This window comes from Vespa velutina, chromosome 6, assembly GCF_912470025.1.
Source record: "Vespa velutina chromosome 6, iVesVel2.1, whole genome shotgun sequence".
Lineage (NCBI taxonomy): Eukaryota > Metazoa > Arthropoda > Insecta > Hymenoptera > Vespidae > Vespa > Vespa velutina.
This window is the reverse complement of record NC_062193.1, coordinates 4,728,849-4,755,858: the sequence shown is the minus strand read 5'-3', so window position 1 is coordinate 4,755,858 and position 27,010 is coordinate 4,728,849. Positions and strand designations below refer to the sequence as shown.

General features: G+C 29.8%; 1 protein-coding gene across 3 annotated transcripts in view; it reads left to right on the top strand.

The window, feature by feature from the left end:
• Nucleotides 1-27,010, top strand: part of LOC124949861 — a 99,651-nt gene that overhangs the window by 59,385 nt on the left and 13,256 nt on the right. For all 3 annotated transcript variants that reach the window (XR_007101181.1, XM_047495630.1, XM_047495629.1), the window contains 4 exons: nt 19,941-20,018; nt 22,260-22,441; nt 24,202-24,400; nt 26,385-26,491. Coding sequence is in view for 2 of the 3 variants with exons in the window: in XM_047495630.1 (XP_047351586.1) it covers nt 19,941-20,018; nt 22,260-22,441; nt 24,202-24,400; nt 26,385-26,491 (566 nt within the window). In the remaining variant the exon portion in view is untranslated. The remainder of the gene's footprint in view (nt 1-19,940; nt 20,019-22,259; nt 22,442-24,201; nt 24,401-26,384; nt 26,492-27,010) is intronic.

The window sequence follows — 27,010 nt, the reverse complement described above, 5'->3', positions numbered from 1 at the left end:
TTCGATAATTTATTTATTCGAATTATTTATTCTTTATCATCATCATCATCATCATCATCATCATCATAATCATCATCATAATCATCATCATTTCTTCTTCTTCTTCCTCATCTTCCTCATCTTCTTCTTCTTCTTCCTCATCTTCCTAATCTTTTTCTTCTTCTTCTTCTTCTTCTTCTTCTTCTCTTCCGCGATGCAATTTCTTTTGCATCGATCTTATCTTCTTTTTTCTATTTCTTTTTGTTTTCCTTTTATTTTCTGTTTTTTTCTCCCTCCCTCTCTCTCTCTCTCTCTCTCTCTCTCTTTCTCTTTCTCTCTTCGCTTTTCAATAAACAAAATGTTTAGCCAATCGAATATCGGATTACTCTGCTCGACTTACGAAACGTTATCGAATTAAATGGAGAAGTCGTTCGACCATTCTCTCTCTCTCTCTCTCTCTCTCTCTCTCTCTCTTTCTATCTATCTATCTATCTCTCTCTCTCTCTTTTTCTCTTTAATACGCGGTAATTAAAGCGATGGAATTTATTCCTCTCGTTTAGCGAATTTATTATCCACAATCGGTATCGTTGCTGCAACGATAACGTTTGCCATTATCTCTTTTTCTGTCTCTCTCTCTCTCTCTCTCTATTTCTCTCTCTCTCTCTCTCTCTTTCTTTCTCTGTCTCTTTTCCACTCGCTATCTCTTTCGCTTTTATTTTTTCCTCCTGTAAGAGGAAAAGAGAGGAAAGAATGAGATAGATAATTTCGTGGTTCGCGAGATTTCATCCGGTGTGTCATTTTGCGTGGGAAATGTTTAGATAAGGTTAAAATCTGCCGAAAGTCCGTTTGAAAGGCTCTTTTCCTGACGTTATCGCATCATTTTTGTCCACTTCACTCTGTCTCTCTCTCCCTCCCTCTCTCTCTCTTTCTCTCTCTCTCTCTCTCTCTCTCTTTCATTTCTTTGCAAAAATAATTCACAGTAAAAGCCGACTCGTTCGAAAAATCGGAATTTTTAATTCCGTCGTGGGAAAAATCAAAGACCTTCGAAAAGTGCAATACGTATATTCGCCTCGAAGCGTTTTCAGGAAGCAAATGTATAAAAAAAAAAAAAACGAACGAAAAGGGAGAAAAATATCGAGATAGGGAGAAAAAAAGAAAGAAAGAGAGAGAGAGAGAGAGAGAGAGAGAGAGAGAGAAAATATTTTCTCATTCGACAATTTTTCCGATCGAAACTACACGCAGATAAAAATATATGTGATTAATGGGGTTGAAGGGAACGTTGATGTCTCCTGTTAATATTTCCTACTAACCTTTCCCAAACTTTGATAACAAAATTTTCGTTGAAAATTCGTCGTGACGCGTTGGCAAAGCTAACTATCGTATATTACGTGCGCATAAGAGCTTAATGTAATAAACGTAGAACGGTTAAGGACACAAAGGGCCGACTTCGTTACCGGTCGGTCCGGTGCTTTTAATCACTTCTAATTATAATAGTAACGATAGTAATAACGTTAACGCACATTTTGCATAATTTCTTTCTTTTAATAATAACGATATATATATATATATTTTTTTTTTTTTGTTCCTTTTTTCTTTTTTCTTTTTCTACATATCAGGAGGACCGAAAAATAATGTCGCTTTCTTAAATTAAATTCAAACGAATAAATTTTTAACAAGTTTTTATTTTCAATCACAATCAAATATCGACATGCGCAGAAACGACATTACTTTCCGGTTGCCCTAATATAAAAAATAATAAAACGCTTCATCATTTTACCGTATTGATATTGAATTATTATCGGAATAAAAAGTTCAATTGAAATAATATTTGACTTTAATTTATTACAATTACGCTTTATTGATACGAAAAATTTATAAAATTATCCCTGAATCATCTCATGTGGTAGGATCCGGTTTGAACGAAGTATGATTAATGTTCCTTTCCGGTTTGATATTCGCACGTAACGAACTTTAGATCTTACAATTAGATTTGGTCTTACCGAAAGACCGAGAGAATGAGAAAGTCAGAGAGAATGAGAGAGAGAGAGAGAGAGAGAGAGAGAGAGAGAGAAAGAAAGAGAAACAGACAGAGATAGATAGTGATAGATAAATGAACAGAGAGAAAGAGAAAGAGAAAGAAAAAGAAAGAGAAAAAGAAAGAGAGAGAGAGAGAGAGAGAGAGAGAGAGCGAGAGAGAGAGAGAGAAAGAGAGAGAGGGAGAGAGAGAGAAGAAACGTCAGCTTTTCCAACGACACTCATCCTATCGAGAATTCCTCTTTACTTCCAAGTACTTAACCTTATCTCTTCCACTTCCTTAAACAGTTCGTAGATAAATATATACATACATATGTACATACATCCGCGAGCCTAAACTATTTGCAACATTGATTTATTAGTCACTCTCTTCCTTACGAGGATCAGAGTAAATCTTTTTCCACTGTTATCAAATCGAGCTTCACTTTTTTTTGTCCTTTTTCTTTTTCTTCTTTTTATTTTTTTTTTTTTTTTATTTCTTTTTTATTTTCATTTTTTTCTTTTATGTTTCTTTTTTTTTTCTCTCCTATTAATCGATAAACGTGTTTCAATGCGAATTCAAAAATAATCATATCGTAAATCTGATCGTTCGTATTTCATAATAATTTTTACTCCTGCTTTTTCGTTTTCTTCTTTTTGTTTTTTTTTCTTTTCTTTTTTTTTTTCTTTTTTTTTTTTTATTTTTTTCTTTCGTTTACGTCTCGACCGATTAATTTCTTTTTGTCACTCCCGTCGAATATATCTTCTGATAGAGTTAATTGAATAATATAATCGATAAAATTGGAAAGAAATAGAAATATTTTTGGAGTAGAAGAAAGAGAGAGAGAGAGAGAGAGAGAAACAAAAAAAAAAAAGAAAAAAACGTGATCGATCGGTAACGAAGAGGAGATCGATCTTTTATTTACAAAAAAAAAAAAAAAAAAGAAAGAAAGGAAGAAAAAAATAAAAGAAAGGAAAAGAAAAGAAAAAAAGAACTAGAAAAGGGAAGATCTATACGAAGCCAATCGATCTAAATCCTCGTAGCTGAGAGTAGTAATTTTTTACTTCATTTTCTTTTCAAATGTCATTTATTTCAACGTACATACGTATTGTACAACATCTCTATATGTATATATATATATATATATATATATATATATGCATATGTGTGTGTATGTGTGTATATGTGGATATATACACATATATACACATGTAAACGCTCGTACGAGATACGAGTCGATATTCAGTAACGACATAGAAAAAGATAGGAAGAAAGTAGAAGAGATGGAGAGAGAGAAAAAACGAAAGAGAGAGAGAGAGAGAGAGAGAAAACTTGATTCGAATTGGCAGATAGAATTTAATTAAGTTCGTAAAAAGGAATCGAGTTTTTAAATGTAAGAAAGATACATATATATGTATATGTATGTATGTACGTTGTACATGTACGGTATATTGTCCGATAACAATAATTTTATCGATAGTATCGCATATGTTCGAATTATAAATCATAGCTACGAAGTTGCAGTTAATAAATATAGGTATATATGACAGGCTCTTTAATTGCTAGTAAACTGAACCAATGATGATCCAAAGCATTCAATTGTATACTAATGATACGTATTATTCATGTATTTTATGATATTAATAGATTTCTATTTTGCAAACGAACTTATATATATATATATATTTATTTATTTATTTATTTATTTTTCTATAGGAATATACAGAGAGTTTTTAAAGAATTTTAAAAATCAATTACTCTTTTTCAATCTAATCCTTTCTTTTTTCAAATTGGAAAATTACAAAACCAAAAATTTTGAACTGAACTAGAAACTTCTATTTCCATTATGTATATATATGTATATGTGTGTGTGTGTGTGTGTGTTTGTGTGTGTGTATCTATCTTTCTATTTTATTAATAAAATTTCAAAACAAATATATTTCAATTATAAATTATTATTAATATTATTAATATTATTAGAATTATTAATATTATTACTATTATTAATGCGTGTATGTGTGCGTGTACGTCTGTATGTGTGTGTGTGTGTTCTCTTTCTATTGATCCAATGAAATTTCAAACAAACATATTTCAATTGTTCCGACGAATACAATGAATAATAATCTACATTTTTCATTGTTCTAAAGAAAAGAAAAAAAAAAAAAAAAAGAAGCAAATTTCGAACATTGAAATATTTTTTTCAAAAATATTTTTCTTTGTCCTTTCATGTATAATGAACAAGAGAAGAGAGAGAGAGAGAGAGAGAGAGAGAACGTGAGTAAGCGTGCCCGACTCACCGACCCGAAAGCTCGCGTCACGGCACGGAAGCAATTCGCGGAATTTAATTAAGCACTCCTGTCCCTTCTTTTTTCTTTTTTTTTTCTTTTTCCCCTTTTCGTACGACCCAAACCATTCATTCTAAGCGATTTTTCGCGAAAGGTACCCTTCTTAAACCAGAAGATCGCCGTTAATAATAGCACCATGAATTTTTATTATAACTATTACGTTGTTTTACTACATCGAACCGGAAATATTAAGGACTTGTACGTCATTGTTTGTTTGTTTGTTTGTTTTTTATATCTCACTGTTAAAAAGAAAAAAGATACAAAAGAGATAAAGATTCATTAATAAATTTTATCAAAATACATATGCATGTATGTTAAATCGGGTGAACGACAAGAATGAGAGAACGTTATCGGTATAAATAAAAATTCGACGAAGTAAAAATTACGACAAATTTATATTTTACTTTTTTAATTTTTATTTATTTATATATATATATATATATATATATGTATATATTTTTTTTTATAGTCGATCAACTCCAGCTCTCTCTCTCTCTCTCTCTCTCTCTCTCTCTCTCTATCTATCTATCTAGATATCTATCTTTTTATCTCTATCTCTTTTTTTAATACCTTAGAAATTATAATATATTATTTTTTTCTACGGCACGGAAACGAGGCCAGGCTTCGTTATTCTAAAGGTCCCCTTCTTCTCTTCCCTTCTCTTCACTCTTTTCCATCGATCTAAGAACCTCGTGGTTTCTCCGTGATTTACAGTTAGCAATAACATTTGCATTTTAGTACGGTACCATAAAATTGTTAAGAAATCTGTGCACCAAGATCGGCCTCTCTTCTATACTTTTTACGCGTTTCGTGTTCTTAAGTATTTATATATATATATATATATATATATATATATATATATATATATATATATGTAAGTGTTCAAATATACGTATGTATTCATGTATCTATTTATGTATTTACGCTTCTTCTCTTTCCTTCTCTTTCTCCCTCTCTCTCTCTTTCTTTCTTTTCTATCGTTCGCTCTTTAACTATGCATTAACATAAAAATTGGATTTTTATTATAATAAAAGTCATTTTTTACGATAACTCGCGATAAGAAGAAGGGCCCTTAAGTGATCCCTTAAATAAGACACGTTTGTAAATAAATGTCTGTTCGTCTGCTATGTGCATATATATATATATATATATATATATGTGCGTGACTCGTTAATAAGATAATAAATTCTTGAATATATTTTTCTTCTACGTGGAAAAGAAAAAAAAGAAAAAAGGGGAAAAAAAAAAGGAATAAAAAAAATAGGAAGATAATAAACCTGTATAACATCAATCGTTTCTTTTCTACATTATACGAGGTCACACCTTTTTTAACTATATAACATTATAATATGTTATCTGTATTTCGTAATAGATTTATGGAATATATTATTCTTCTTCGATCCAACGAGTGACATTTTCAAGGTGCGCCGTCATTTTCTATAATGAAGAGTTTATAATGCAATGAGAAATAATCGTCTCATCGAATAAATTTAACTGCGATTATTATATTATTTGGATTTTCCATAGAACTCTCATATGGAATGACGTAATCGTTCATTCTCGTATACCACCGAATCAGCCAAGATCAAAATACTCACGATGATAATAATGATGATGTCATGGGAAAAAATCTTCGAAAAAGAAAGACAGAAAGAAAGGAAAAGAGAAAAAAGAAAATAACAAAAGTCAAATCTTTTCGTCGTCTCTTAAAGACCAGGCTCATTATTTGATCATTAAGATACATATTATGTTTTTTATTTATTTGTTTACTTCTTTTTTTTTTTTTGTTTTGTTTTGATTGATAGCGACGGGCTTAGAGAAGTAGAGCTGGGTATAGCTGGGATGCATGGGAAAAAAAAAAAAAAGAAAAAAAAGAAACATTCGAATGAAACGATTCGATAAAATGAATTCGATGGAACTAAACAGTTGTAAAATGGATTAATTTGAGAGAACGGACACTCTCCATTCTTCGCGTAACGAGCGTAAATTGAACGTCTTTTTACGTTCGCTGTATATAGTATGTAATACTCGACTAACAATAAGATCGACAGTGTAATGTACAACACCAAATTATTTCTCTCTCTCTCTCTCTCTCTCTCTCTCTATCTCTCTCTCTCTCTCTCTATCTCGATATTCCTTTCTTCGGATTTTTACGATTACGCGTTGTAGACGCGTACTTTCGTTAGAACGTAACTACGTTCTAAACGTAAAATTTGCCTCGAGTAAGGAAACAATCGATTTGCTTACACTATATAATTAAATAGTAAATTCGCAGATATTATGTTCTAAGTTTATTGTAAAATAGTCGTTACTCCATCAGTCATTTTCATAATCTTAAATTCTAAAAGACAATTTTAGAATTTTTTTTACGAATACGATCATAAGTTGATGATTATGTGCGATTTCAATATAAAAAAAAAAAATATATATATATATATATATGTAAAAAAGTATCTTACGTGTATCTAATCGATTTATCTGAATTAATTCTTTTCTTCCTTTTTTTCTTCTTTTTCCTTTTCTTTCTTTTCGAGTATTTTTTCTTCCTGATTTTATATGCATCTTTTACGTTTATTTATTTATTTGCTTTTTTTTTTTTCATAGGAACGAACAAATTCTTATTAAATATATATATATATATATATGAATGTATATATTAAATAATTAAAGAGTAATAATTATTTTTTAATATTTTATATTTCAGCTATTATCAAAGTGAATAAATAAATAAATAAATAAATAAAAAAATAAATAAATATATATATATATATCGATAAATTGAATAATAAAATTTATATTTATTATAAATAGATCATTTTATTTTTATTATAAATATAATTAAATATATAAATGTGTGATATGATTAATCAAATTTTTTAATAAAAATTAAATATATTTTTTATGTAATGAAATATATAGATATATGATTGACCAATAAAAATATCTTTTAACATAGACACACATACACACACACACACACATGTATATATATATATATATGGTGAAAGAAAAATAGTTGATTCAATGTACGATATGATGAACGTTGCTCTTTATCGAACCATAAACGAGTCGTCACGGTACGTATGACATGCACGCGCTCTGAATAGCGGCACGAACATAAAGGCATAGATGATCGCAAGCGTGTCCTCCTTCAGTTGGAACGAGGAAGAAGAACAAGAAGACTAAGAAGATGAAGAAGACGAGAAAGACTTGGAAGAAGAACTTCTCTGATCGTATTCTGTTGAAAGAGTTGTTGAACGACTCCTCGACCTTCTTTTTCTTTTACTTCTTATTATTTTTATTTCTATTCTATTATAACAAACTCATTCTTTCTTATTATAAGTTGCGCAAAAACAAAAGAGTAACTAAAGAAAAGATGATATTATATATCGGATGTACTAGAAAAGTTTCTAAATTATTTTCACGAAACAATTATTTTAGAGACATTTCCAAGGTAATTTTGTTTCGAACGTTTTTGAATAATTTTTTTCTTTTCTTTTATTTTTCTTTTTCTTTTTCTTCTTCTTCTTCTTTTTCTTTTTCTCGTTCGAATCGTAGAAATGCGAGGTCTGTAATTATACCGACAGGTTATTAAAAAAAGAAAAAAAGAATTTCGAGAAAGATTAATCGATCTTTTTCTTTTTTTTTTTCTTTTTCTTTTTTAATCATCAAAGTACTTTTGAATTGATTCCTGTATACATATATATATATGCGTTGATATATATACATACGTCAAGAAGAAAGAGGCAACAAAAAGACATTGAAATGACATATAAAAAAAATTAGAAAAAAAAAAAAAAACAGAAATAATAATACAAAGAAACGAGTGTCCAATTTTTTCTTTTGCCTTATTCTTTTCTTTTCTTTTTTCATTTAGATCACAAAACTACGAGGCTTATAATTACGATGCCAAAAGAAAAATCTCGAAGAAGATTAGGCTGTTGTTTCTTCTTTTTTTTTTTTTTTTTTTCTTTTAATCAATCAAGTACTTTCGGATCCATATAATATTCGAATTTGTATATACAATATGTACACATACATACGTACTTATACACAAACATACATACGCATATCAGGGAAAAAAGAGACGACGAAAAGAAATTAGAATGAAATAAAAATGAGAAGAAAAGAAAAAAGTGAAAAAGGAAAATTGTAATACGAGAAAGATGTGTCACGGAGCGACGCCGTGTCTATTTCACTTGTAATTACGATATAAATCCGATTTTAATTATGGAAAGAGACATCCTTGATTTCCGACGACGTACTCTGAAAAAAAAAAAGAACAAAAAGAATAATACCAATAAGAAGAAGAAAAGAAAAAAAAAAATAAGAATAAGAGGAAGAAGATAAGTCTCTTTGTACGCTAGTAATTGATAGTAATAGTGGTGGTAGTAGTAGTAATAGGAGAAAAGACAACTCGAAAAGACTTCTTCCATTTCCATCTCCATCTTCATCTCCTCCTCCTCTACTTCCACCTCCACCTCCATGACAATTATTATATTCCTTTGTTCGACTTTGGTGTTGGATCCAGATTCTTTCCTATCACTAGCAAAGGAAATCTTAAAATAATACAAATCTTCGAGTGACATTTTACCGATACGAGCAACGATATTTTTTTTTTCTTTTCTTCATACTACCATTATATTTTCTTCTTTTGGTCCTTTTCGATGTACATTAATTTTTTTGTTTTGAGAGAAAGAGAGAGAGAGAGAGAGAGAGAGAGAGAGAGAGAGAGAGAGAGAGAAATATTTAAACGCTGTTTACTCGTCTAAAGTACTCCAGACAATCCTTGAACAGTTAATGTTCAAGATAGAATATATTTCTATTATTATATTTCGTAGAGAACGAATCCACGAAAAAGTTCTTAAATGACCTTTAAAAGTACAGTGAAGAATTTTTTATATATATATATATATATATATATATATATAAACTATATGAGTTCCGAAAGGAACAAAAATTAATCTAAGATTAGTCCGAAAAAAAAGAAAAGAAAAAAAATGAAGAAGAAGGAATCAAGAGAGAGAGAGGGGGGGGAGGCGGGGGAAAGAGAAAAAGAGAGAGAGAGAGAGGGAGTCATTGATCTTTAATATCATTCAAGAATTTTTTGCTAAACCTCTAATTTTTCTTTCTTTTTTATAAACGTTTCTTCAAGAAAATTCGTTCGTTTAATTTTTTATTTTATACTTGAATATTTATTTCTAACACTTTTTCTTTAGTCGTGAATATTTATCTTTCGTTGAATCTTTTTTTCTTCTCTCTTTCTCTTTTTTCTTTTTTTTTCTTTCTTTTTTTTTTTTTTTTTTTTTGAATCGTTCCATCATAAATAACGCAACCATAATCTTTTCATCCGATTCTTCGGTTTACAATACATTTATAAAATCTCGTTGAAAAATAAATCACTCGTGATTGTTCAATTTTTACATTTCTTTAAAATAAATTCGTTTCAAAATATTCGCATAAGTAAATAAGTAAGTATATATGAGCCGTTTATTTTGAAAGTGGCCTAACTCCATTTATCTTTAAATCGAGATATTTAAGGGTTTACGCTTCAATGAATTTCAAAATATACGTATAGGATACTAATGTGTTATACTACTTAAGTGTATCTAAGGGTGTTAAATTTATAGTTCCTATTAAAATAATGGCAATTATTATGTGAATAATATGCGTTTTCTTATCAAGAATGGAATTAGGCCACTTTCAAAATTAACAATCAGATTCATTATAAAATTTGAAGGTGTCCAAGTGTCCATTCAACATAATTTAAGATGCTTCAAATTGAAAAAAACAATACTCAATTTATTTTACATATCTTTAAAACACTTCGAAAACATAATTTATGCGATTCAAAACATTTTTTAACTACGTAATGTGCGAAATTACGAAAATAAATTTATCACAAAACAATTTACTACTCATCTAGATTTTGTGTGTGTGAAAAGGATTTGAAGAAATCATGATGTTCCGATGATATATATCGTAATAGGTTAATTATGTTCTTAAATTTTGCTGTTGTAATTTGTCTGATATTTTTATACAGTGGTGTCAATACAATATTTTCGAACTTTCTTGGTCTACCCCAACCTGGTAATAAATTCAGAACTTTAAAATTTTCATTTTCATTCATTGATTTAAGTATAAATGGAGTTAGGCCACTTTCAAAATAAACGGCTTATATAATATATATTATATATTCGTCATCGGTCGCGTGCGATTATCCATTTCAGTGGTCACGGAACAATGTGCCGAACGATGGTAACGCATATAAAGCGAAAAAGAGAGAGAGAGAGAGAGAGAGAGAGAGAGAGAGAGTATCTTTAACTATAGTTATTACTGATGGTATTATTATACGTATAGATATAATAATGAATTCGTAAATTTGCTTTTGAAATTCTCTAAAGAAATGTTTGACATTTACATAGGCCTCTCTATTCTTCAGCCTGTTGAGAATATCCTTTAAAAGCATCGAGTAAAAGATAGATAGATAGAGAGAGAGAGAAAGAAAGAGAGAGAGAGGGGTGGAGGGAGAAAGTAAGAGAGCAATCCAAACCTTTTGTTTCCACTCTAACTCTTGCAGACTTGATGAAACAAAGCCCGTTGTAGCAGCTGCGACCGCCAAGATTTCCTTTTCGAAACTTTAAGTCTCCTTTAAACGTACGAGTCTTCTGTATTGCGCATAAAACCAATAGAAAATATGCAAATAAGAATGTTCAGTGATGTTTTTTAATAATAAGCTAAATTTGCCATTAATTTTTGCTTTTAAATCCACCACCTATCCTCACTCCCTGAGAAAAAATTTCTGATTGTCTTTCCATTTTTTCCTTTTTTCCTTTCCTTTTTCTTGTTCTTCTTTTTTTTCTTTTTTTTTTTTCTTTTCCTTTTTTTTTTTTTTTAAATCAATACACTCATTCGAATCGTATGTGAGAAGCAATTTTTTCTGTTCTCTTTTTTTTCTCTTTCTTTTATTTTTATTCTTTTCTTTCCTTTTAACTATCTCTCTTTTCTTTTTATTTTTTTCTTTTTCTTTCATTAGCGCAAGCATAAATGCCACTGATTAAAATAAATATCAAGTGAAATTATTTTATCGTGTTTCGCTTGAGAACGTAAAGAAAATAATAATAATAATAATAATAATAATAATAATAATAATAATAATGATGATGATGATGATACAACATTTAATCATGACGAGAACACAAGTTAGCCGGCTGATATAAAACTCCGATCGTTCTGATCATAATCCTTTTTTAATAGTCCATCGTGATTGGCCAGTGTCGTGACCAAAAACCTATTAAACCGTATGAAACGTTATCCCGGTTTCACACGAATATTGTCGACCGTATTTGTCATTGATCGTATACAGTCGACAACTAGCACGCACGAGATCATTAAAATGACTTATGTATTATTTGCTTGTTTATTTGTTTATTTCTTTGTTTCTTTGTTTGTTATCCTTTCCGTTCAGCGTCGATTATTGAATCCCATATATATATATATATATATATATATATATATATATATATATATATATATATAAGTACTTGAATATATTAAATCCGAATATTATTCGATACTTTTAAAATCAATTAATATGAACGAATTATATGAGCCGTAACAAGCCAATGATTGTGAATATCATTCGAATTATTTCATATATTGAAAAACATATTTCATTTCTACGACATGTTATTCTTAAAATTTGTAAATTAGAAAAAAAAAAAGAAAAGAAGAGTATTACACAGTTTTATTATGAATAAAAAAGATTTTGAAGTATTATTTTTAAATGAAGGAGTATTAAAAATAAATATACTTAGCTTTTTTTCGTTCTTGTCATTATAGAAATATAATATTTGAATAATTCCAGTTCAAATGTCATCGATGAAAAATATAATAAAATCGAATTTAACAAAGAAAATATACGTATACGTTTAATTATTAATTATATAATTATTAACACTTATGTAATTTAATTTAATTCATTGATGTCATTCAAAATACGAAATAATGAAATTTTTTATTTAATTTAATTTTTAATTCTCTTACAAAGAAAAAAAAAATAAATAAATAAATAAAAGGAAAAAGGAGGAAAAAGAAAGTAATGGAATTTCACGAAAATATCTTCGCGAATGAAAGATTTATGATTTATTACAAATTTCATAATCATTATTGACTTAATATAATCCCGATAAAAGATAAACGATGGTTTTAACTTTTGATAAAAAGAAAGAAAGATTATCATTGTCATTTAACATAGACATACACACGTACACACACACACACACACATATAATTTTTTTCTGACAGAACTAAAAGGATTATCCTTTCTTAAAACAGAACAGATCTTATTGTGTGACTTGTATGTCATAAAATATTGTGTCCCCAGTTTGTTGGAACCCGGGTAACTTAGGAAGAATGACATTTTCTTTCGAAAATATCCTAACTGAAAATAACATCTGAAGAAATTAATTAATTAATTAATTGTGCATCTCGATTAATTTTGAGGATAAATTCTACGAATATTTTCTTTTCTTTATAACGTAACAAACTTTTAAATATTTTTATTCTTTATCCGAATAACATGTGTACGTATATGTGTGTGTGTGTGTGTGTGTGTATGTAGATATGAATGTAAATATATTGTCGTATGTTATACAAATAAATACAAATGTATTTTGTGCTATATGAAATCGAAGAATATTTTTGAATAAATAAAAAAATAAAAAATTATACCTATAGAAGAGGAAGAAGAAGAAGAAAAAGAAGCGAAGATTTCAAATCGAATAGGGATCTTCGGGCTCTATCGAGAAAATAGATTCGAGTGTGAAAGAACAAGATGAAAGGGGAAATGAAATATCATTATATTTCATACGGAAATTGTTTAACGTAATAAAATTATAAAAGAAAAACAATTCTCCAACATAATATTTGATTATATTGGATTATTTTATAATTAAATTTTCATCGTGTAATTAATATTGTCCATTTACATGAATTTTTCAACGAATTATCCTACTTCCAAAAGGTAAATGTTCCAATTAAAAAGAGAGAGAGAGAGAGAGAGAGAGAGAGAGAGAGAGAGAGAAAAGAGAATGAATGGAAAATAAAGGGAGAAAAGCAAAAAAAAAAAAAACAGGAAAAATCTTGAAACGACGACGACGACGACGACGAGGACGACGATGACGACGACGACGACGACGATAATGATGATAATAATAATGATGATAATGTCAATCGATAAAACACGATTCGTTTCGTTTAAATCGTCGATCAAAATGCCAGTTGCTTTTCTTTCACAACCACGATGGATTAGAGAAGGGAGGAGGAGGGTTGAGGGAAGGATGGGAGATGTTATTGGTGATGGTGGGTAGAGAAATTCAGCCGCAAAATAATTGGCGAACGTGTCGCCCGCATATATCGGTTTAGTCGCGAATGCGCGATCGCGTGTGAGCACGATTCGCTATCTCTCTCTTTCTCACTCCCTCTCTCTCTCTCTCTCTCTCTCTCTCTCTCTCTCTTTCTCTATCCATCTTTATCCGTATCTATCTATCTCACACATTCTGTGTATATATGTATATACATATAATTCACATTTTCTGTATGCGTGTGTCTGTGTGTATCTCTCTCTTGCTCTCTCTCTCTCTTTCTCTCTCTCTCTCTTTTTGTCTGTCTCTATCTCTATCTATCTCCATTTGTTTCTGTCTCTCTCTTTCTCTCTCTCTCTCTCTGTCTGCCTCTCTCTCTGTCTCTATCTCTGTCTCTATCTCTCTCTCTGTCTCTGTCTCTGTCTGTCTGTACAGGTGTTAGAATTAGAGAGGCCGGGCTCAGATATAGCATAGGCATGAAGGCCACACCCTCCTCGTTGTTACTGCTTATACACAACGTACAAGAGCCACAGAGTTGTGGTCGATACGTTTGATCCGAGTGCCGAAATCCGTTCTATCAGGTTTAACCATCCGTACATTCGAATCCGTTTCGCGTCAAGCGACATACACGATGGTCATAGCCTTTTATGATGGATAAGAAGGGAGTGAGAGGGGAGAGAAACGAATGGGACGAGGAATATTAGGTGGGAAACTATGAAAGGACAAAAAAAAAGAGAATAAGTGATACTTATTTATGTCGAACGAATGTACGTGCACTTTTTCTTCTTCTTTTTTTATTTTTTTTGTCCTTCTTTTTTACTTCTTCTTTTTTTTTCTTCTTTTTTTTTTCCTTTTTTTTTTTTTTTTTTTTTTTAATTGCAACGACAGACACTGTCTTTGTTTCGAAAAATTACCACGGATCACGAGAAAATATTGCGTATCGTTTTCTTTTTTTCTTTTTCTCTTTGGAAAACGACCGATATATTTCTTTTTTTCCCCCCTTTCCCATCTTGAATATGGATATCCAATTGATCGAGGTACTTTTTTTTTACCCCCTTCTTTTTTATATCTATTTTTATTTTCTTTATTTTCTTTCTTTCGTTCTTCTTTTTTTTTTTTTTTTTTTTTAACTCAATAAACAACAGCATGACAATTTTGTATCGTATATAAAGTTACGAGATTTACGCGATTTAATCTTTTAAATAAAGCAATACCATTACGCAGAAAATTTATATCTATCTACTTCTCTTTATTTCTCTCTCTCTCTCTCTCTCTCTCTTTTATCGGATCCATTTAACAAGATTTATTACAAATTAATAATATCGATATAATATACGGCTGATAAAAGATATTAGAGTTTCCTGCTTCAGGGCGATTTCATCAAAGACGATTTTCCATGAAGATTTTCATCACAGCCACCACACAACCACCATAAGCACCAATGAGAGTTTCGACGCGTTCTATTCTTCCTACCCTCCCTCCCTTCTACCTTCCCCCCCCCCTTCATCCTTACTCTCGTTCCCTTTCTGTATATCGAACGATATCCGGCTTGTTATTACCAGAGCCCACTCTCTCTCTCTCTCTCTCTCTCTCTCTCTCCGATCTTTTTCATCGTTCGCTCCGTCTCTCTTTACCCTACTACCTCGACTAACTCCTTTCAGCTTGCACATTCCAAACTTAATCTTCTTTCGCGTAGAAGATGGGTAGAATTTCATTTACTTGTGTAGCCTCGCTCCCTTTCTCCATTGACTCCAGACGCCATGTTCCAGTTTAGACGGTCCCGGAAATCGAAGTAGCTGTAGTCACTTCATATTGCCTAACTCAATTTCAACTCCGAGAGATCTCCTTTATTCCTTTCGAACCCTACAGCGATAATACCAGCTTTTAATAACGTATTCGTGTTACAAAATTTTTAAATAATTTATATATATATATATATAAATATTTTATATCGAAATGTATCTTCATAGTAGAAGAATATTGTATTGATAAATTCAAGTTACAAAAGTGTTCCTGTAAAAGTATTTCTATAGAAGTGTTTCTGTAAAATATTCGTATTTACATTGTAAAATTTAAGTCTCTTTTCTAAGATTATTCCTCTTGATACTAGTATAACATCGTATTGGTAAATTCAAATTATAAAAATAATCGAGAAAAAAGTTTCTGTAAACATATACATTTATCCGATTTATATGATATCTCTAAGTTAAAACTGGTTTTGTATTCCAACGTTTCCTTTCCTCAAGAAAGAAATCAAATTATAACTCTGATCCTGCATATACTATACTTCCTGAATCGTTAAAAATAAAAAAAAAAAGAGAGAGAGAGAGAGAGAGAGAGAGAGAGAAAGAGAGTAACTCTACCGTATAAGAAACAGCTGTACATAAAAATACTCTTTAGGTATTACATACTCACTTTCAGCTTTAAGTAGTATACGTATAAATGTAGCCAGACGTATCTCTCATGGTTAAGCCGATCATTCTAAGTAGAAGAGATCTACGCTTGAGTATACCTAGAAAAATTTGATATATACATACATTGTTGTTGTTCAAGATCGAAAGGTAGAATTTTCAAGAGAAGATTAAGTTTATCGATTATTTATATAAAAAAGAAAACAAGAAAAAAGAGATAGAGATAGAGAGAGAGAGAGAGAGAGAGAGAGAGAGAAGAAGAAAAAGTTGTTCATCGAATTTCGTTAAACCAAAAAGAATAAAATAAAATAAAATAAAATAAGAAACACGAAATAGAAATAGAAAAAGAGAAGAAAGAAAAAAAGAAGATTAAGAAGAAAAGAAAAGAAAATAGAAAAATAAGTGTTGTTAAGAAAAGTTAGAAAACTATAAAGAAGAAGAAGAAGAAGAAGAAAAATAAGAAGAAGCAAAGAAAAAAAAAGAAAAACAATACAGAAGGAGCAACAGAAAATAGCTTGTTGCTTTTTCTATTACACGAAAATCGATATTATTTACAATAGCGTACATTAATTCCATATTTCTGATACGTACGTTGTAAAATATACGAACTTAAGAAACTTTGTTAAAAAAAAAACGAACTTAAAGAAAGAATAATTTACAATGTCATCGTTATTGTCGTCGTCCTCGTCATTGTAACTCGTTATAACTCATCGTTGTCTTTCGATAACATTATATACGTATGCACAAGATATATATATATATATATATATATATATATATATATATATATATATATATATATATATGAAAGTGAATGAGAGAAAACACATTGGAAATTTCAATGTAAGAGGGATAGACTTATCTTTTTGTGGGAGGTACATAAAATGTCGAATGACATTGCACGACTTTCGTACGATGAGACAACAAGATGATGGTATATTTGTGTGTTTGTGTATGTATAGATATATATATATATACATATATATATATATATATATATATGTGTGTGTGTGTGTGTGTGTATGTGTGTGTATGCTCGCGTTACCCTTTTAGAGAGTAAAGGTACAAGTATATATTCTCCCTTTTCCGTCGAGATGTTACGTCGAGATGTTATGGCTTAGAGGCAAACGTAAGCATGTCTGACTACTACTCGGCTTCTACTACTGTGCCCCGCCTAAGCTCACCGATTTTCCACTTTTTATCAAAGTGAATGATAGAGAGGTAGAGAGAAAGAGAGAGATAAAGAGAAAAAGAGAGAAAGAGAGAGAGAAAGAGAACTAGAGCGAAAGAAAAAATGTTTAAAGCCGATATTATATATGCTCGATCGAACGAAGAAAATTCTATCTTTCTCTCTACTCTTTCACTATTTTCTATATACTTTCTTTATTTCATTTTTTCTTTCTTTCTTTCTTTCTTTCTTTCTTTCTTTTTTTCTCGTTAAATTCAATTCGATAAACGTTTAAATGATATATCGTTGATTTAATCTTTCAATTTAATTATCGTACTTGAAATCATAACGTTGTACGGATTTTTCTTTAGTTTTGTTTCATCCGATTAAACGTTTATCCTTCTATATATTTATATGAATTTTATTAGATTTATATATATATATATATCCTTTAGTTCTTTTTTTTATTTCATAATTTTCTTTCTTTTTCTCTTTTTTCTTTTACCCGTTTTCTTTTTTCTTTTTTCTTTTTTTCTTTTTCATTTTTTTCTTTTTTCTTTTGGTGAATTTGGAGATCGAATCGATCAACGAGCGACAAGAGAAAGAGGGAGAGAGAGAGAGATTATCGCTTTGCTAGGTAATTCCGTGTCTCGATTGAAAACGAAAAGAATAGTTTTCTATAAAAAGAGAAAGAGAGAGAGAGAGAGAGAGAGAGAGAGAAAAGAAAAAGAGAAAAGAGAAGAGAAAGGGGAGAACCATTGACATCAGCCTCTTTTCGGATTTCATGTAGATAAAGAGAGAGAGAGAGAGAGAGAGAGAGAGAGAGAGAAAGAGAGAAAGTCATGTAACACATAAAAAGAACTATAAACGGATTACAAAAAGGAATAGTAGTAGAGAAAGATAAAAATAGAGATAGAAAAGTTACAAAGGTACGGGCTATTGTAAACGTTCAGTTCTGATGCCTTTGATAAGAAAGAAAAATGTGAAAGAGAGAGAGAGAGAGAGAGAGAGAGAGAGAGATATCTCGATGATCGATGTGACGAGTAAGGTTTCTCTTTTCTTTTTCTTAATTACATTTTTCTTTACGAATTTTCTTTTCTCTTTTTCTTTATCTTTCTTGCTTTCTTTATTCCTTTTTCTCTTTTTTTTTTGTTTTACCTTGATTAATCGATAAAAGGGAGGGGATGCAAGAAAGTAGTCCGTACAATTATACCTTCGAAGGTTCTCAGAAAAAGAAATATTATTTATTGGACCACAAAGGAACAAATTTCTTTTTGTTTTTCTTTTTTTTGTTTCTTCGTTTAATCAAATTCGTATGCACTTTTTTCTTCTTCTTTTTTAATTTATCGAAAGAACAAAAATTAATATTAATGAAATAAAAATAACGTCAACATCGGTATACGCGTATGTATTTGCATTAAAAAAAAAAAAAAAAAAAAAAAAAAAAAAAAAAAAAAAAAAAAAAAGAAAAAATAATGTATAAGAAGATGGGTTTCGAATTAAAAATTAAAAAAAAAAAAAAAGAAAAAGGAAAAGACAGATGTGTTACTTTCTGAGTTTCATTTGAGCTAATATACTAGACTATTCATTTATATATCGCTGTTCGTGAAAAATAAGTTTCTAAAATATGACTACTTGCCCCATGGAGAAAGATTAGGCTCTAAACTTGCATCTAATTGACCTTACAATGTATTTATTTATATATATTTTATTAATATTTATAATAATAATATATATATATGTATTTGCGAGATATATATATATATAATATATACGTATATATGTAAATGCGAGATATGTGTCGAAAAAAAAAGAAAAATAAAAATACAACAAAAAAAAAGGGAAAAGGTATCGGCCCGTTGATATTTGTGATGAATTAATCTGTCAAAGGGATTTCATTTATGGTAAGGAGTTACTTAACCAGCGGAGAAAGAGAGAGAGAGAGAGAGAGAGAGAGAGAGAGAGAGAGAAAGGCAACGTGTACTAAATTTTAGAAAAGCAAACTCTTGTGGAATTCAAAAAACAATCCTGGAATTTTTACGAGTAAGAAGATTTATTTGCCCTTTCATAGCTGCACCAGAAAAAAAAAAAAAAAAACAGGAGCAATGGCTCTATACTAGTACACTAGTATCATATTTCTCTGTCTCGATGAGAGTAAATACTTTCGTAATGCAAACATACGTACATATACACATAGATACACATAGACACACGCACATACATACAAACACGTATGTAAATATAACGTCTATGTTTATACGATTTTTAGCTGACGTATCGTAATCGTAAAGAGTCGTACTGTATATCTTTAATCCTTGAAAATTCTCTAAGCAAAAGGGATAAAAGGGAAATATTTTAAAGATTTCGTTTTAAAGATTTATCCTCATAACTTACCCCCCCCCCCCCCCCCCCCCCCCCCAACGCCCGCTTACTAACAAATACTTACTCCTCACGAAAAATTCGATCGTCGTTAGAACTAAAGAATGAACTTCGTTTAAATTTTAATTTATCCATCTTGAAAAATTTTTTTTACATACCATCTGTATTAATTTCGTATGAAAATATATATATATATATATAATAATAATTATTACATTTCATAAATTTCCAAATTGTTTTCATCATAATTACTTGTATTTTTTATATTTTTTGTTACAGCGGGCACCAATCTCGTTGGGAAGTTTACACAAAGCGTACGTAGAATCGTTCAAGATGTCAAGGATGAAGGAACGTCGAGTAAGTATATTAGATATCATTTTTATTACCTTTCCTATTATTTTCATGTTGTTTCTTTCTTTTTTTTTTTTATTTGTTTTCTTTACACATATTAATTCACACACAGATACATATTCAACGAATACGCACGTAAACCGTACGATTGATCTTGAAAAATAAGATAAAGAGTACGAACAAGTGGCTACCATACTTTTGCTCAATTTTGAAATAAGTAGTTGTAAGTAAGTACTTAAGTACCTAGTCCTTAAATATTTCGAAGGAACGATTTTTCTGGTCTAACCATCCTTGAAAACAAGTAAAAGTCGTTGAATCAGTGAAAAGACGTTTGTAGATACGGCCAATCGTCGGAAATAAGTCGTTGGCTAAGAGCCAAATCAGACAGGTTGTTAGTTTATCCTCTCTCTCTCTCTTTCTCTCTCTCTCTATCTATCTATCTATCTTTTGTGAATAGAACTGATGCCGGACGTTGGTCCTATCTATATGGTTGTTGGTTCGGTTAACGTCGTGTATTTACGATACGTGTGTTAGCTCTATTAAACTTGGATTAACACTATTTAATTAAAACGTTCTTCCTGAGTATGCCAATTCAATGCGATTATCGTAACAAAGATGTATGAATATTCTCTCTCTCTCTCTCTCTCTCTCTCTCTCTCTCTCTCTATCTATCTATCTATCTATCTATCTCCCTTTTTCTCATTATGACAATAACATGTTAACATATAACTTGGTAGTACGTGCAAATACATTCATTATTTCTTTTCTTTTCGGGTTTTATTTATTTATTTTTTTTTTTTTTTTTAACAAACAAACTATATATATATATATATATATATATATATAAGTATACGTACTTATAATTGACGTTAAATTTACTTGTGCGCGTGTAATTGTTATTGTGGTCGTACGTTAGTTTTAGTAATGTAAACGTTTATATACTGCTTAAACATGTTAAAAGTACAAAAGAAAAAAAAAAAAGTGCGAACACAAACACACACACACACACATACATATATGTAAAGGTACTTTGAATTATGAATGTTTTATACAGATGTACGAGCTTTTAACAGCACTCGTAATCTAGGAAGTTACAAAGTACGTTCTCATATAATTAAATTACATCGTTATATAATATAATATATATATATATATGCAATGATAGTTGTCATACACTACCATGGGTTAATCTAATTAATTAATTAATTAATTAATTAATTAATTGGATAATTAATTATTATTATATTTTTCGTTTGACGATGGGATATGATACAATTAGGATGGAGAGAAATTGTATTAGCGATTGAGGCAAAATGATTGAAATTAAAAAACTTTCGTACTGATAATAATAGAGAAATTAGATCGTACGTAATTATTGGTCGAACCATTGATAGAACTCCAAAGGATAGAAATTCAAGGTATGGATAATAGATATTTTTTCTTCATTTCGAAAATTTGACGTTACATAGTGAAAAGAAAGAAAAAAAAAAAAAAAGAAAGAAACCAACCGAGGATGTTGACAGCTTATACGCGGTATATGCCAACCAACGAATGGTATTCGTTTTATTTATGTCGGGAAATTTCGTTACTATTCTACGTTGTCGAGTTAATTGAGAATCAATTGAAATTGAATTTCGTCGAAGCAATTAGGTGGTACAAGTACCAACTGGCACCGATTTAAAAAGGTTTTGGTTATTGTGTAGAAACGAAAAAAAAAAAAAAAAAAAAGAAAGAAAACATAAAAAAAAGAAAGAAAATACTCTCCTTTTGTGAAAAAAAAAAAAAATATTTGAGGATCATTAACTTCGCGGTTGAATAAAAAAATGAAATAATAAGTACGAACTATGGTCGATATAAATGAACGAGCTTGTACCTGACAAGATTTTTAAAAAGGATATAATTGATATAATATTTATATATCTTTTTGTACAGTTTAATATATATTTTAATATATATATTTATTTTTTTTTTCTTTTTGAAAAAGCACGATGAAGTTCGAAAAAAAATACATAAATAAATAAATAAATAAATACAGAAATAAATAAATGAATGCATAAATAAATAAATAAATAAATAAATAAATAAATAAATAAAACCAAAAAGAAAAGAAAAAAACGAGAGCACGTAGTAAAATAATTTTTTGATCGCGAATTCGTCGATTATACGAGTCCGCCATTGTAATGCCGGCATTAATGCACAAACGTTTGCTTACATATGTTCGAGTCCTTTAAACTTTATCAATTGCAGGTGGTCAAACGAAGGAAGAGGTCATAGAGACAAATGAACGACTGAGAGTAGTAAGGATACGTCTCGAAGGAAGTTATGACACCGCTAAACGTGCTCTAGTAGACCTGATGTGCAAGTATACGAACAGTAAACAAGTCCGTAACGTGTTCCAACGTTACAACCTCCTGAAAGTTATGATCAAGGTGAGGAAACTTCTATCTAAACTCTCTTTCTCTCTCCCTCTCTCTCTCTCTTTCTCTCTCTCTCTCTCTCTCTCTCCCTCTCTTTCTCTCTCCCTCTCTCTCCTCTTGCAATTATACGCTTCAACATTGACGCCTGTATTCCTTGTGCGGTTCTCATCCTTGGTCCAACTTGTGAATATTATACCGTGAAAAGTAACTTTATCCTATCTCTCTATTTCACTCTCTCATGATAAAACTTAAAATTTTGCTTCTTCAGTTAGAATCTTATACGAACTAACTTTTCTTTCCTTCCTCTTTCTCTCCCTCTCTCTCTCTCTCTCTCTCTCTCTCTCTCTCTCTCCCTTTTCTTTCCTTTTTATCTTTTTTGTTTAATGTCCGTAAAAAAAAAAAAAAAAACAAAAAAATGCCTAAACAGAAAATAATGAATATCCTCGAAAAGTTCATCGTTAAATGACGTACATTAGTACGTCAATTTTAGTTAAATCTTTTAGTTAAATCTTAGTTAAATCTTTTTCGAAATTATCGTTGTCATTATTATTTATTTTGGATTATCAAATAACGTCACAATTTTTCCATCGCATAAATACAAAATACAAGATCATTATTATTATTATTATTATTATTATTATTATTATTAATATTATTATTATTATTATATATATATATATATATATATATATATATATATATATATATATATATATAGAGAGAGAGAGAGAGAGAGAGAAAGATAGGACATCTATAGACTGGCTAGTAACAAAGGGATATCGCTTATCGCTTAAATCCATTTTCCCTTTAAAGTGTAACGCACGTACGCTCCTCCTCCCATACATAGATACGTACATACGTGAACTATCCCAGCATGAAATTAACTTAGCACATGGAATTTCATGTGTCCTGTTACCTGTCCGTTATACCATCCAACGCAGCTTTTTTTTCTCTCTCTTTCTCTCTTTCTCCTCATTCGCAAAAATGTTATCCCGTTTAAAACATCGTTAACATTTTATTATACACGAAATAATAAGAATTTCTTTTTCGTGTTTTATCGAAAATTGACGAAAGATTAATGTTAAATTTCATTGACGACAGTCATCGAGGATATCATTTTTTCTTTTTTTTTTTTTTCTTTTTTTTTCTTTTTTTTTCTTTTTTTTTCTTTTTTCCTTTGAATGAAAGGAACTATTTTACGAGATCAACGAAATCGACGAATTTTATTTCTTTCTTTTTTTTTTTTATCTTTTTCTCGTGAATTGTCGAAGTACATAACATCTTTAATGTACATTAAGCCGACATATTCAATTACGTTCGTAAATTAAGAATGAATGAAAAAATAAAAGAATGAATCGTTCTTTTCTTTTTCTTTTTCTTTTTCTTTTTCTTTCTTGCTTCTTTTTTCTTCTTTCTTTTCTTCTTTCCCTTATAACAAGAAAATTTATAGATAATTTTCAACGTTAAAATGAAACGCTTAATGAAACGAATTTATTTGATCCTTTTTTCTTCCATCCCTTCGCGCCACCCTCTTCGCTACTCATACCCCATCGTTTTCTCTTTCGACGATAGAGCTATCAAAGTTACTCGCGCTGTGGTTTTGGCTTAGTTCTCGTATGTAGCATACGTATGTATTGTACACACGTACTACACCCTTAAGTATATATATATAATATATATATGTGTGTATATATGTATGTATGTATGTATATAGGTAGCACGTATTACCACCACGGTTACACCATAGTTGCGGTTTTCCTCTCTTTTCTCAGGATGTGATCAAACTGGAGACGCAGTACTGGACCCTGGTAGATATACCAAGGCAAGAGAAACAAGAAACCGTTCCTGCTTTCGTCCTGCGTGCCTGTTCCATCATGGAAAAGACACACAAGAGCGGTGAGGGCGTTAAAACCTCGGCACGATTGGCGGAGGAAGCTGAAACGAAGAGGGAACGAATCGAGAGACTCGAGGGTGAGTAAACGCCATTATCGGGGAGAACGAAAAGAAATGAACGAGGGAAAACCTCGTGAATGAGCAGAGAAAAAGAGAAAAAAAAAAAGAGAAAGAGAGAGAGACAACGAATTTCTACGACTTTCTAGGTCCTTCATATTTTCATTACTTTTCTTTTTTACTTCCTTTTTTCTTTTTTTCGTTTTTCTTTTTTTATCCTTCCTTTTTCGATTAGTCGTAATAAAAGAGAAAGAGAGAGAGAAAGAGAGAGAGGGAGAGACAAAGAGAAGCAAGGAAGCAGAAAGAATACATCCAATCTCTGGTGTATCCAATCAATGAGACAAATTGTCAATCGAATCAATGTAATCGATTTAATCTGATTTGTTGATTACAGAGAGACCTGGAAATAATTAGATAAACGAAAAATATTTTTGGATATATAAATGTTTGTTCAATATGTGTAGATGTATAGGATATATATATATATATATATATATATATATATATATATATATGTAATTATACATATTATATATATGCATTATTAATATAATATATATTATTATATTATATAAATAATACATATTATATATATTAAATATAATTTATAAATTATAAAATATTTAATATATCATTATATATATATATATATATATATACATATAATTTTATATAAATAAATAAATATATAAATTATTATATATTAATAAATATCAATCAATTCTTTAACTCGCAAATATTAATTTCAACGTAAAGAACCAAAGTCAAAGTTTCCAAGGTATCCGGATATAAAGTCCAAGTAAATTTACTCCGAAGTATCGTTCGAAAAGGAAGATGAACAGAGAAAGAGAGAGAGAAAGAGAGAGAGAGAGAGAGAGAGAGGGGGGGGGAGAGAGAGAGGGAAAGAGAAGGGTGTAGAAGGATCACTGATCTCTTTCTCGAGCAAAGGCCCTTTTCCTACGGCAAATTGTGCGGAAAAAAGCGACGGACGATAGCTATCGCCTTCGTTGGAAAGTTTCCAAGCATGAATAATATATTATTTTCTGTCGTACGTGCTCTCGAACGATCGACAAAAAGAAAAAGAAGATGGAAAAAAGTAAAAAAGAAGAGACCAACTGAGCATCAATGAAATTTGTATCGAGATATCAGAAGGTCGAAACGCATTTGTCAGAAAATTGATATGGGCAAACAATAGAGGGGAATAAAAAGAAAAGGGATATGGGCTCGAGTCGTATGAAATTTTTTTCTTTCTTTTCCTTTTTCTTTTTTTTTTTTCTTTTTCATTTCATCAACGAGAAATTATAACAACAATAATGATAATAATAATAATGGTAATAATAATAATGATAATAATATTTATTTTATTTTTTGTAATTACGAGTTTAACGATTTGTCAAAGATTAAGTAAAAATACAAAAAAAAAAATTATATATATATATATATATATATTTTTTTTTTAATACATAAGAGAGTTGAAACGAATGACTTATGGTGAAAAATAAATGTTGAGTTCATTGTTACAATTTTTCATACGGTTCATTATATATAATTTTGAATTAAGTTTCTCTCTATTAATTGATAAACTATTATTGTGAAATTTCAACCTATTTATTATCTACATACATTTCAATATCTAATTGTTAGAACGTAAGGAAAAAAAGAAAAAATGTATACGTGGAGAGAGAGAGAGAGAGAGAGAGAGAGAGAAAAAGAGAAAAATCAGTTTTACTCCAATCGAAAATATTATCGTTCGATACTTCCATTCTATCGCAATTATCAATAATTGTTATATCGAATTTAATCATAATGGTAATTTTCTCTACTAATGGTAATTTCCCGCGTTTATTTGTTAATCATCGATATATTATAAAAATGATTGTTATGAAGCAAGAAAAAAAAGAAAAAGAAAATATTATTGAATGACTCGTAAATATTTCTGCGTATACATTGAGTCCCGAGTTTTACCGGCAATTAATTTTTTTCTTCCATTGTTTCGTTGACGCAGGTATGACAACGGCAATGATCGAATCGGAGAATACCCAGATGACCAATGATCTGTACAGGCTGCTGAAAAAGTATACGGGACTTAGGAATCTTATTCGTGTTTTAAAGGTGTGTATAAAAAATAAAAGATATTAAAAAAAGTCCAAAAATAAATAAATAAATAAATAAATAAATAAGGATCAAAAAGTGGAATTACTCTTCAAATTATTTGAAATGAAATAATTTATTTCTCTTTCATTTTCGAAAATCGAAAATTATTAAATATTGAATAGGCGTATACAAAAAAAAATATACATATATATAAATAAATCAATAAATAAATCAATAAATATTGAAAAGAATGAAAATGAAAGAAAACTATCTAAAATAATTATCTGACAAATTATTATATTGGATATGTATATGAAAAAAAAAAAAAGAAAACAAAAAAAGAAGAAAGAAAGAAAATAGGAAAATAGTATCATGGAAAAGTAGGAAAAGGTTCGATGGATTTATAGATTTCTCAGAGGATAGATATAACAAGTTTTTTCTATCGGCAAAAAATAAAAATTATGAACTTGTATGAGTGTAAGTGTTGACGATCGAGAAAAAGAGAACTCGAAGAAGAAACTCGTTCGAACTTTCTTT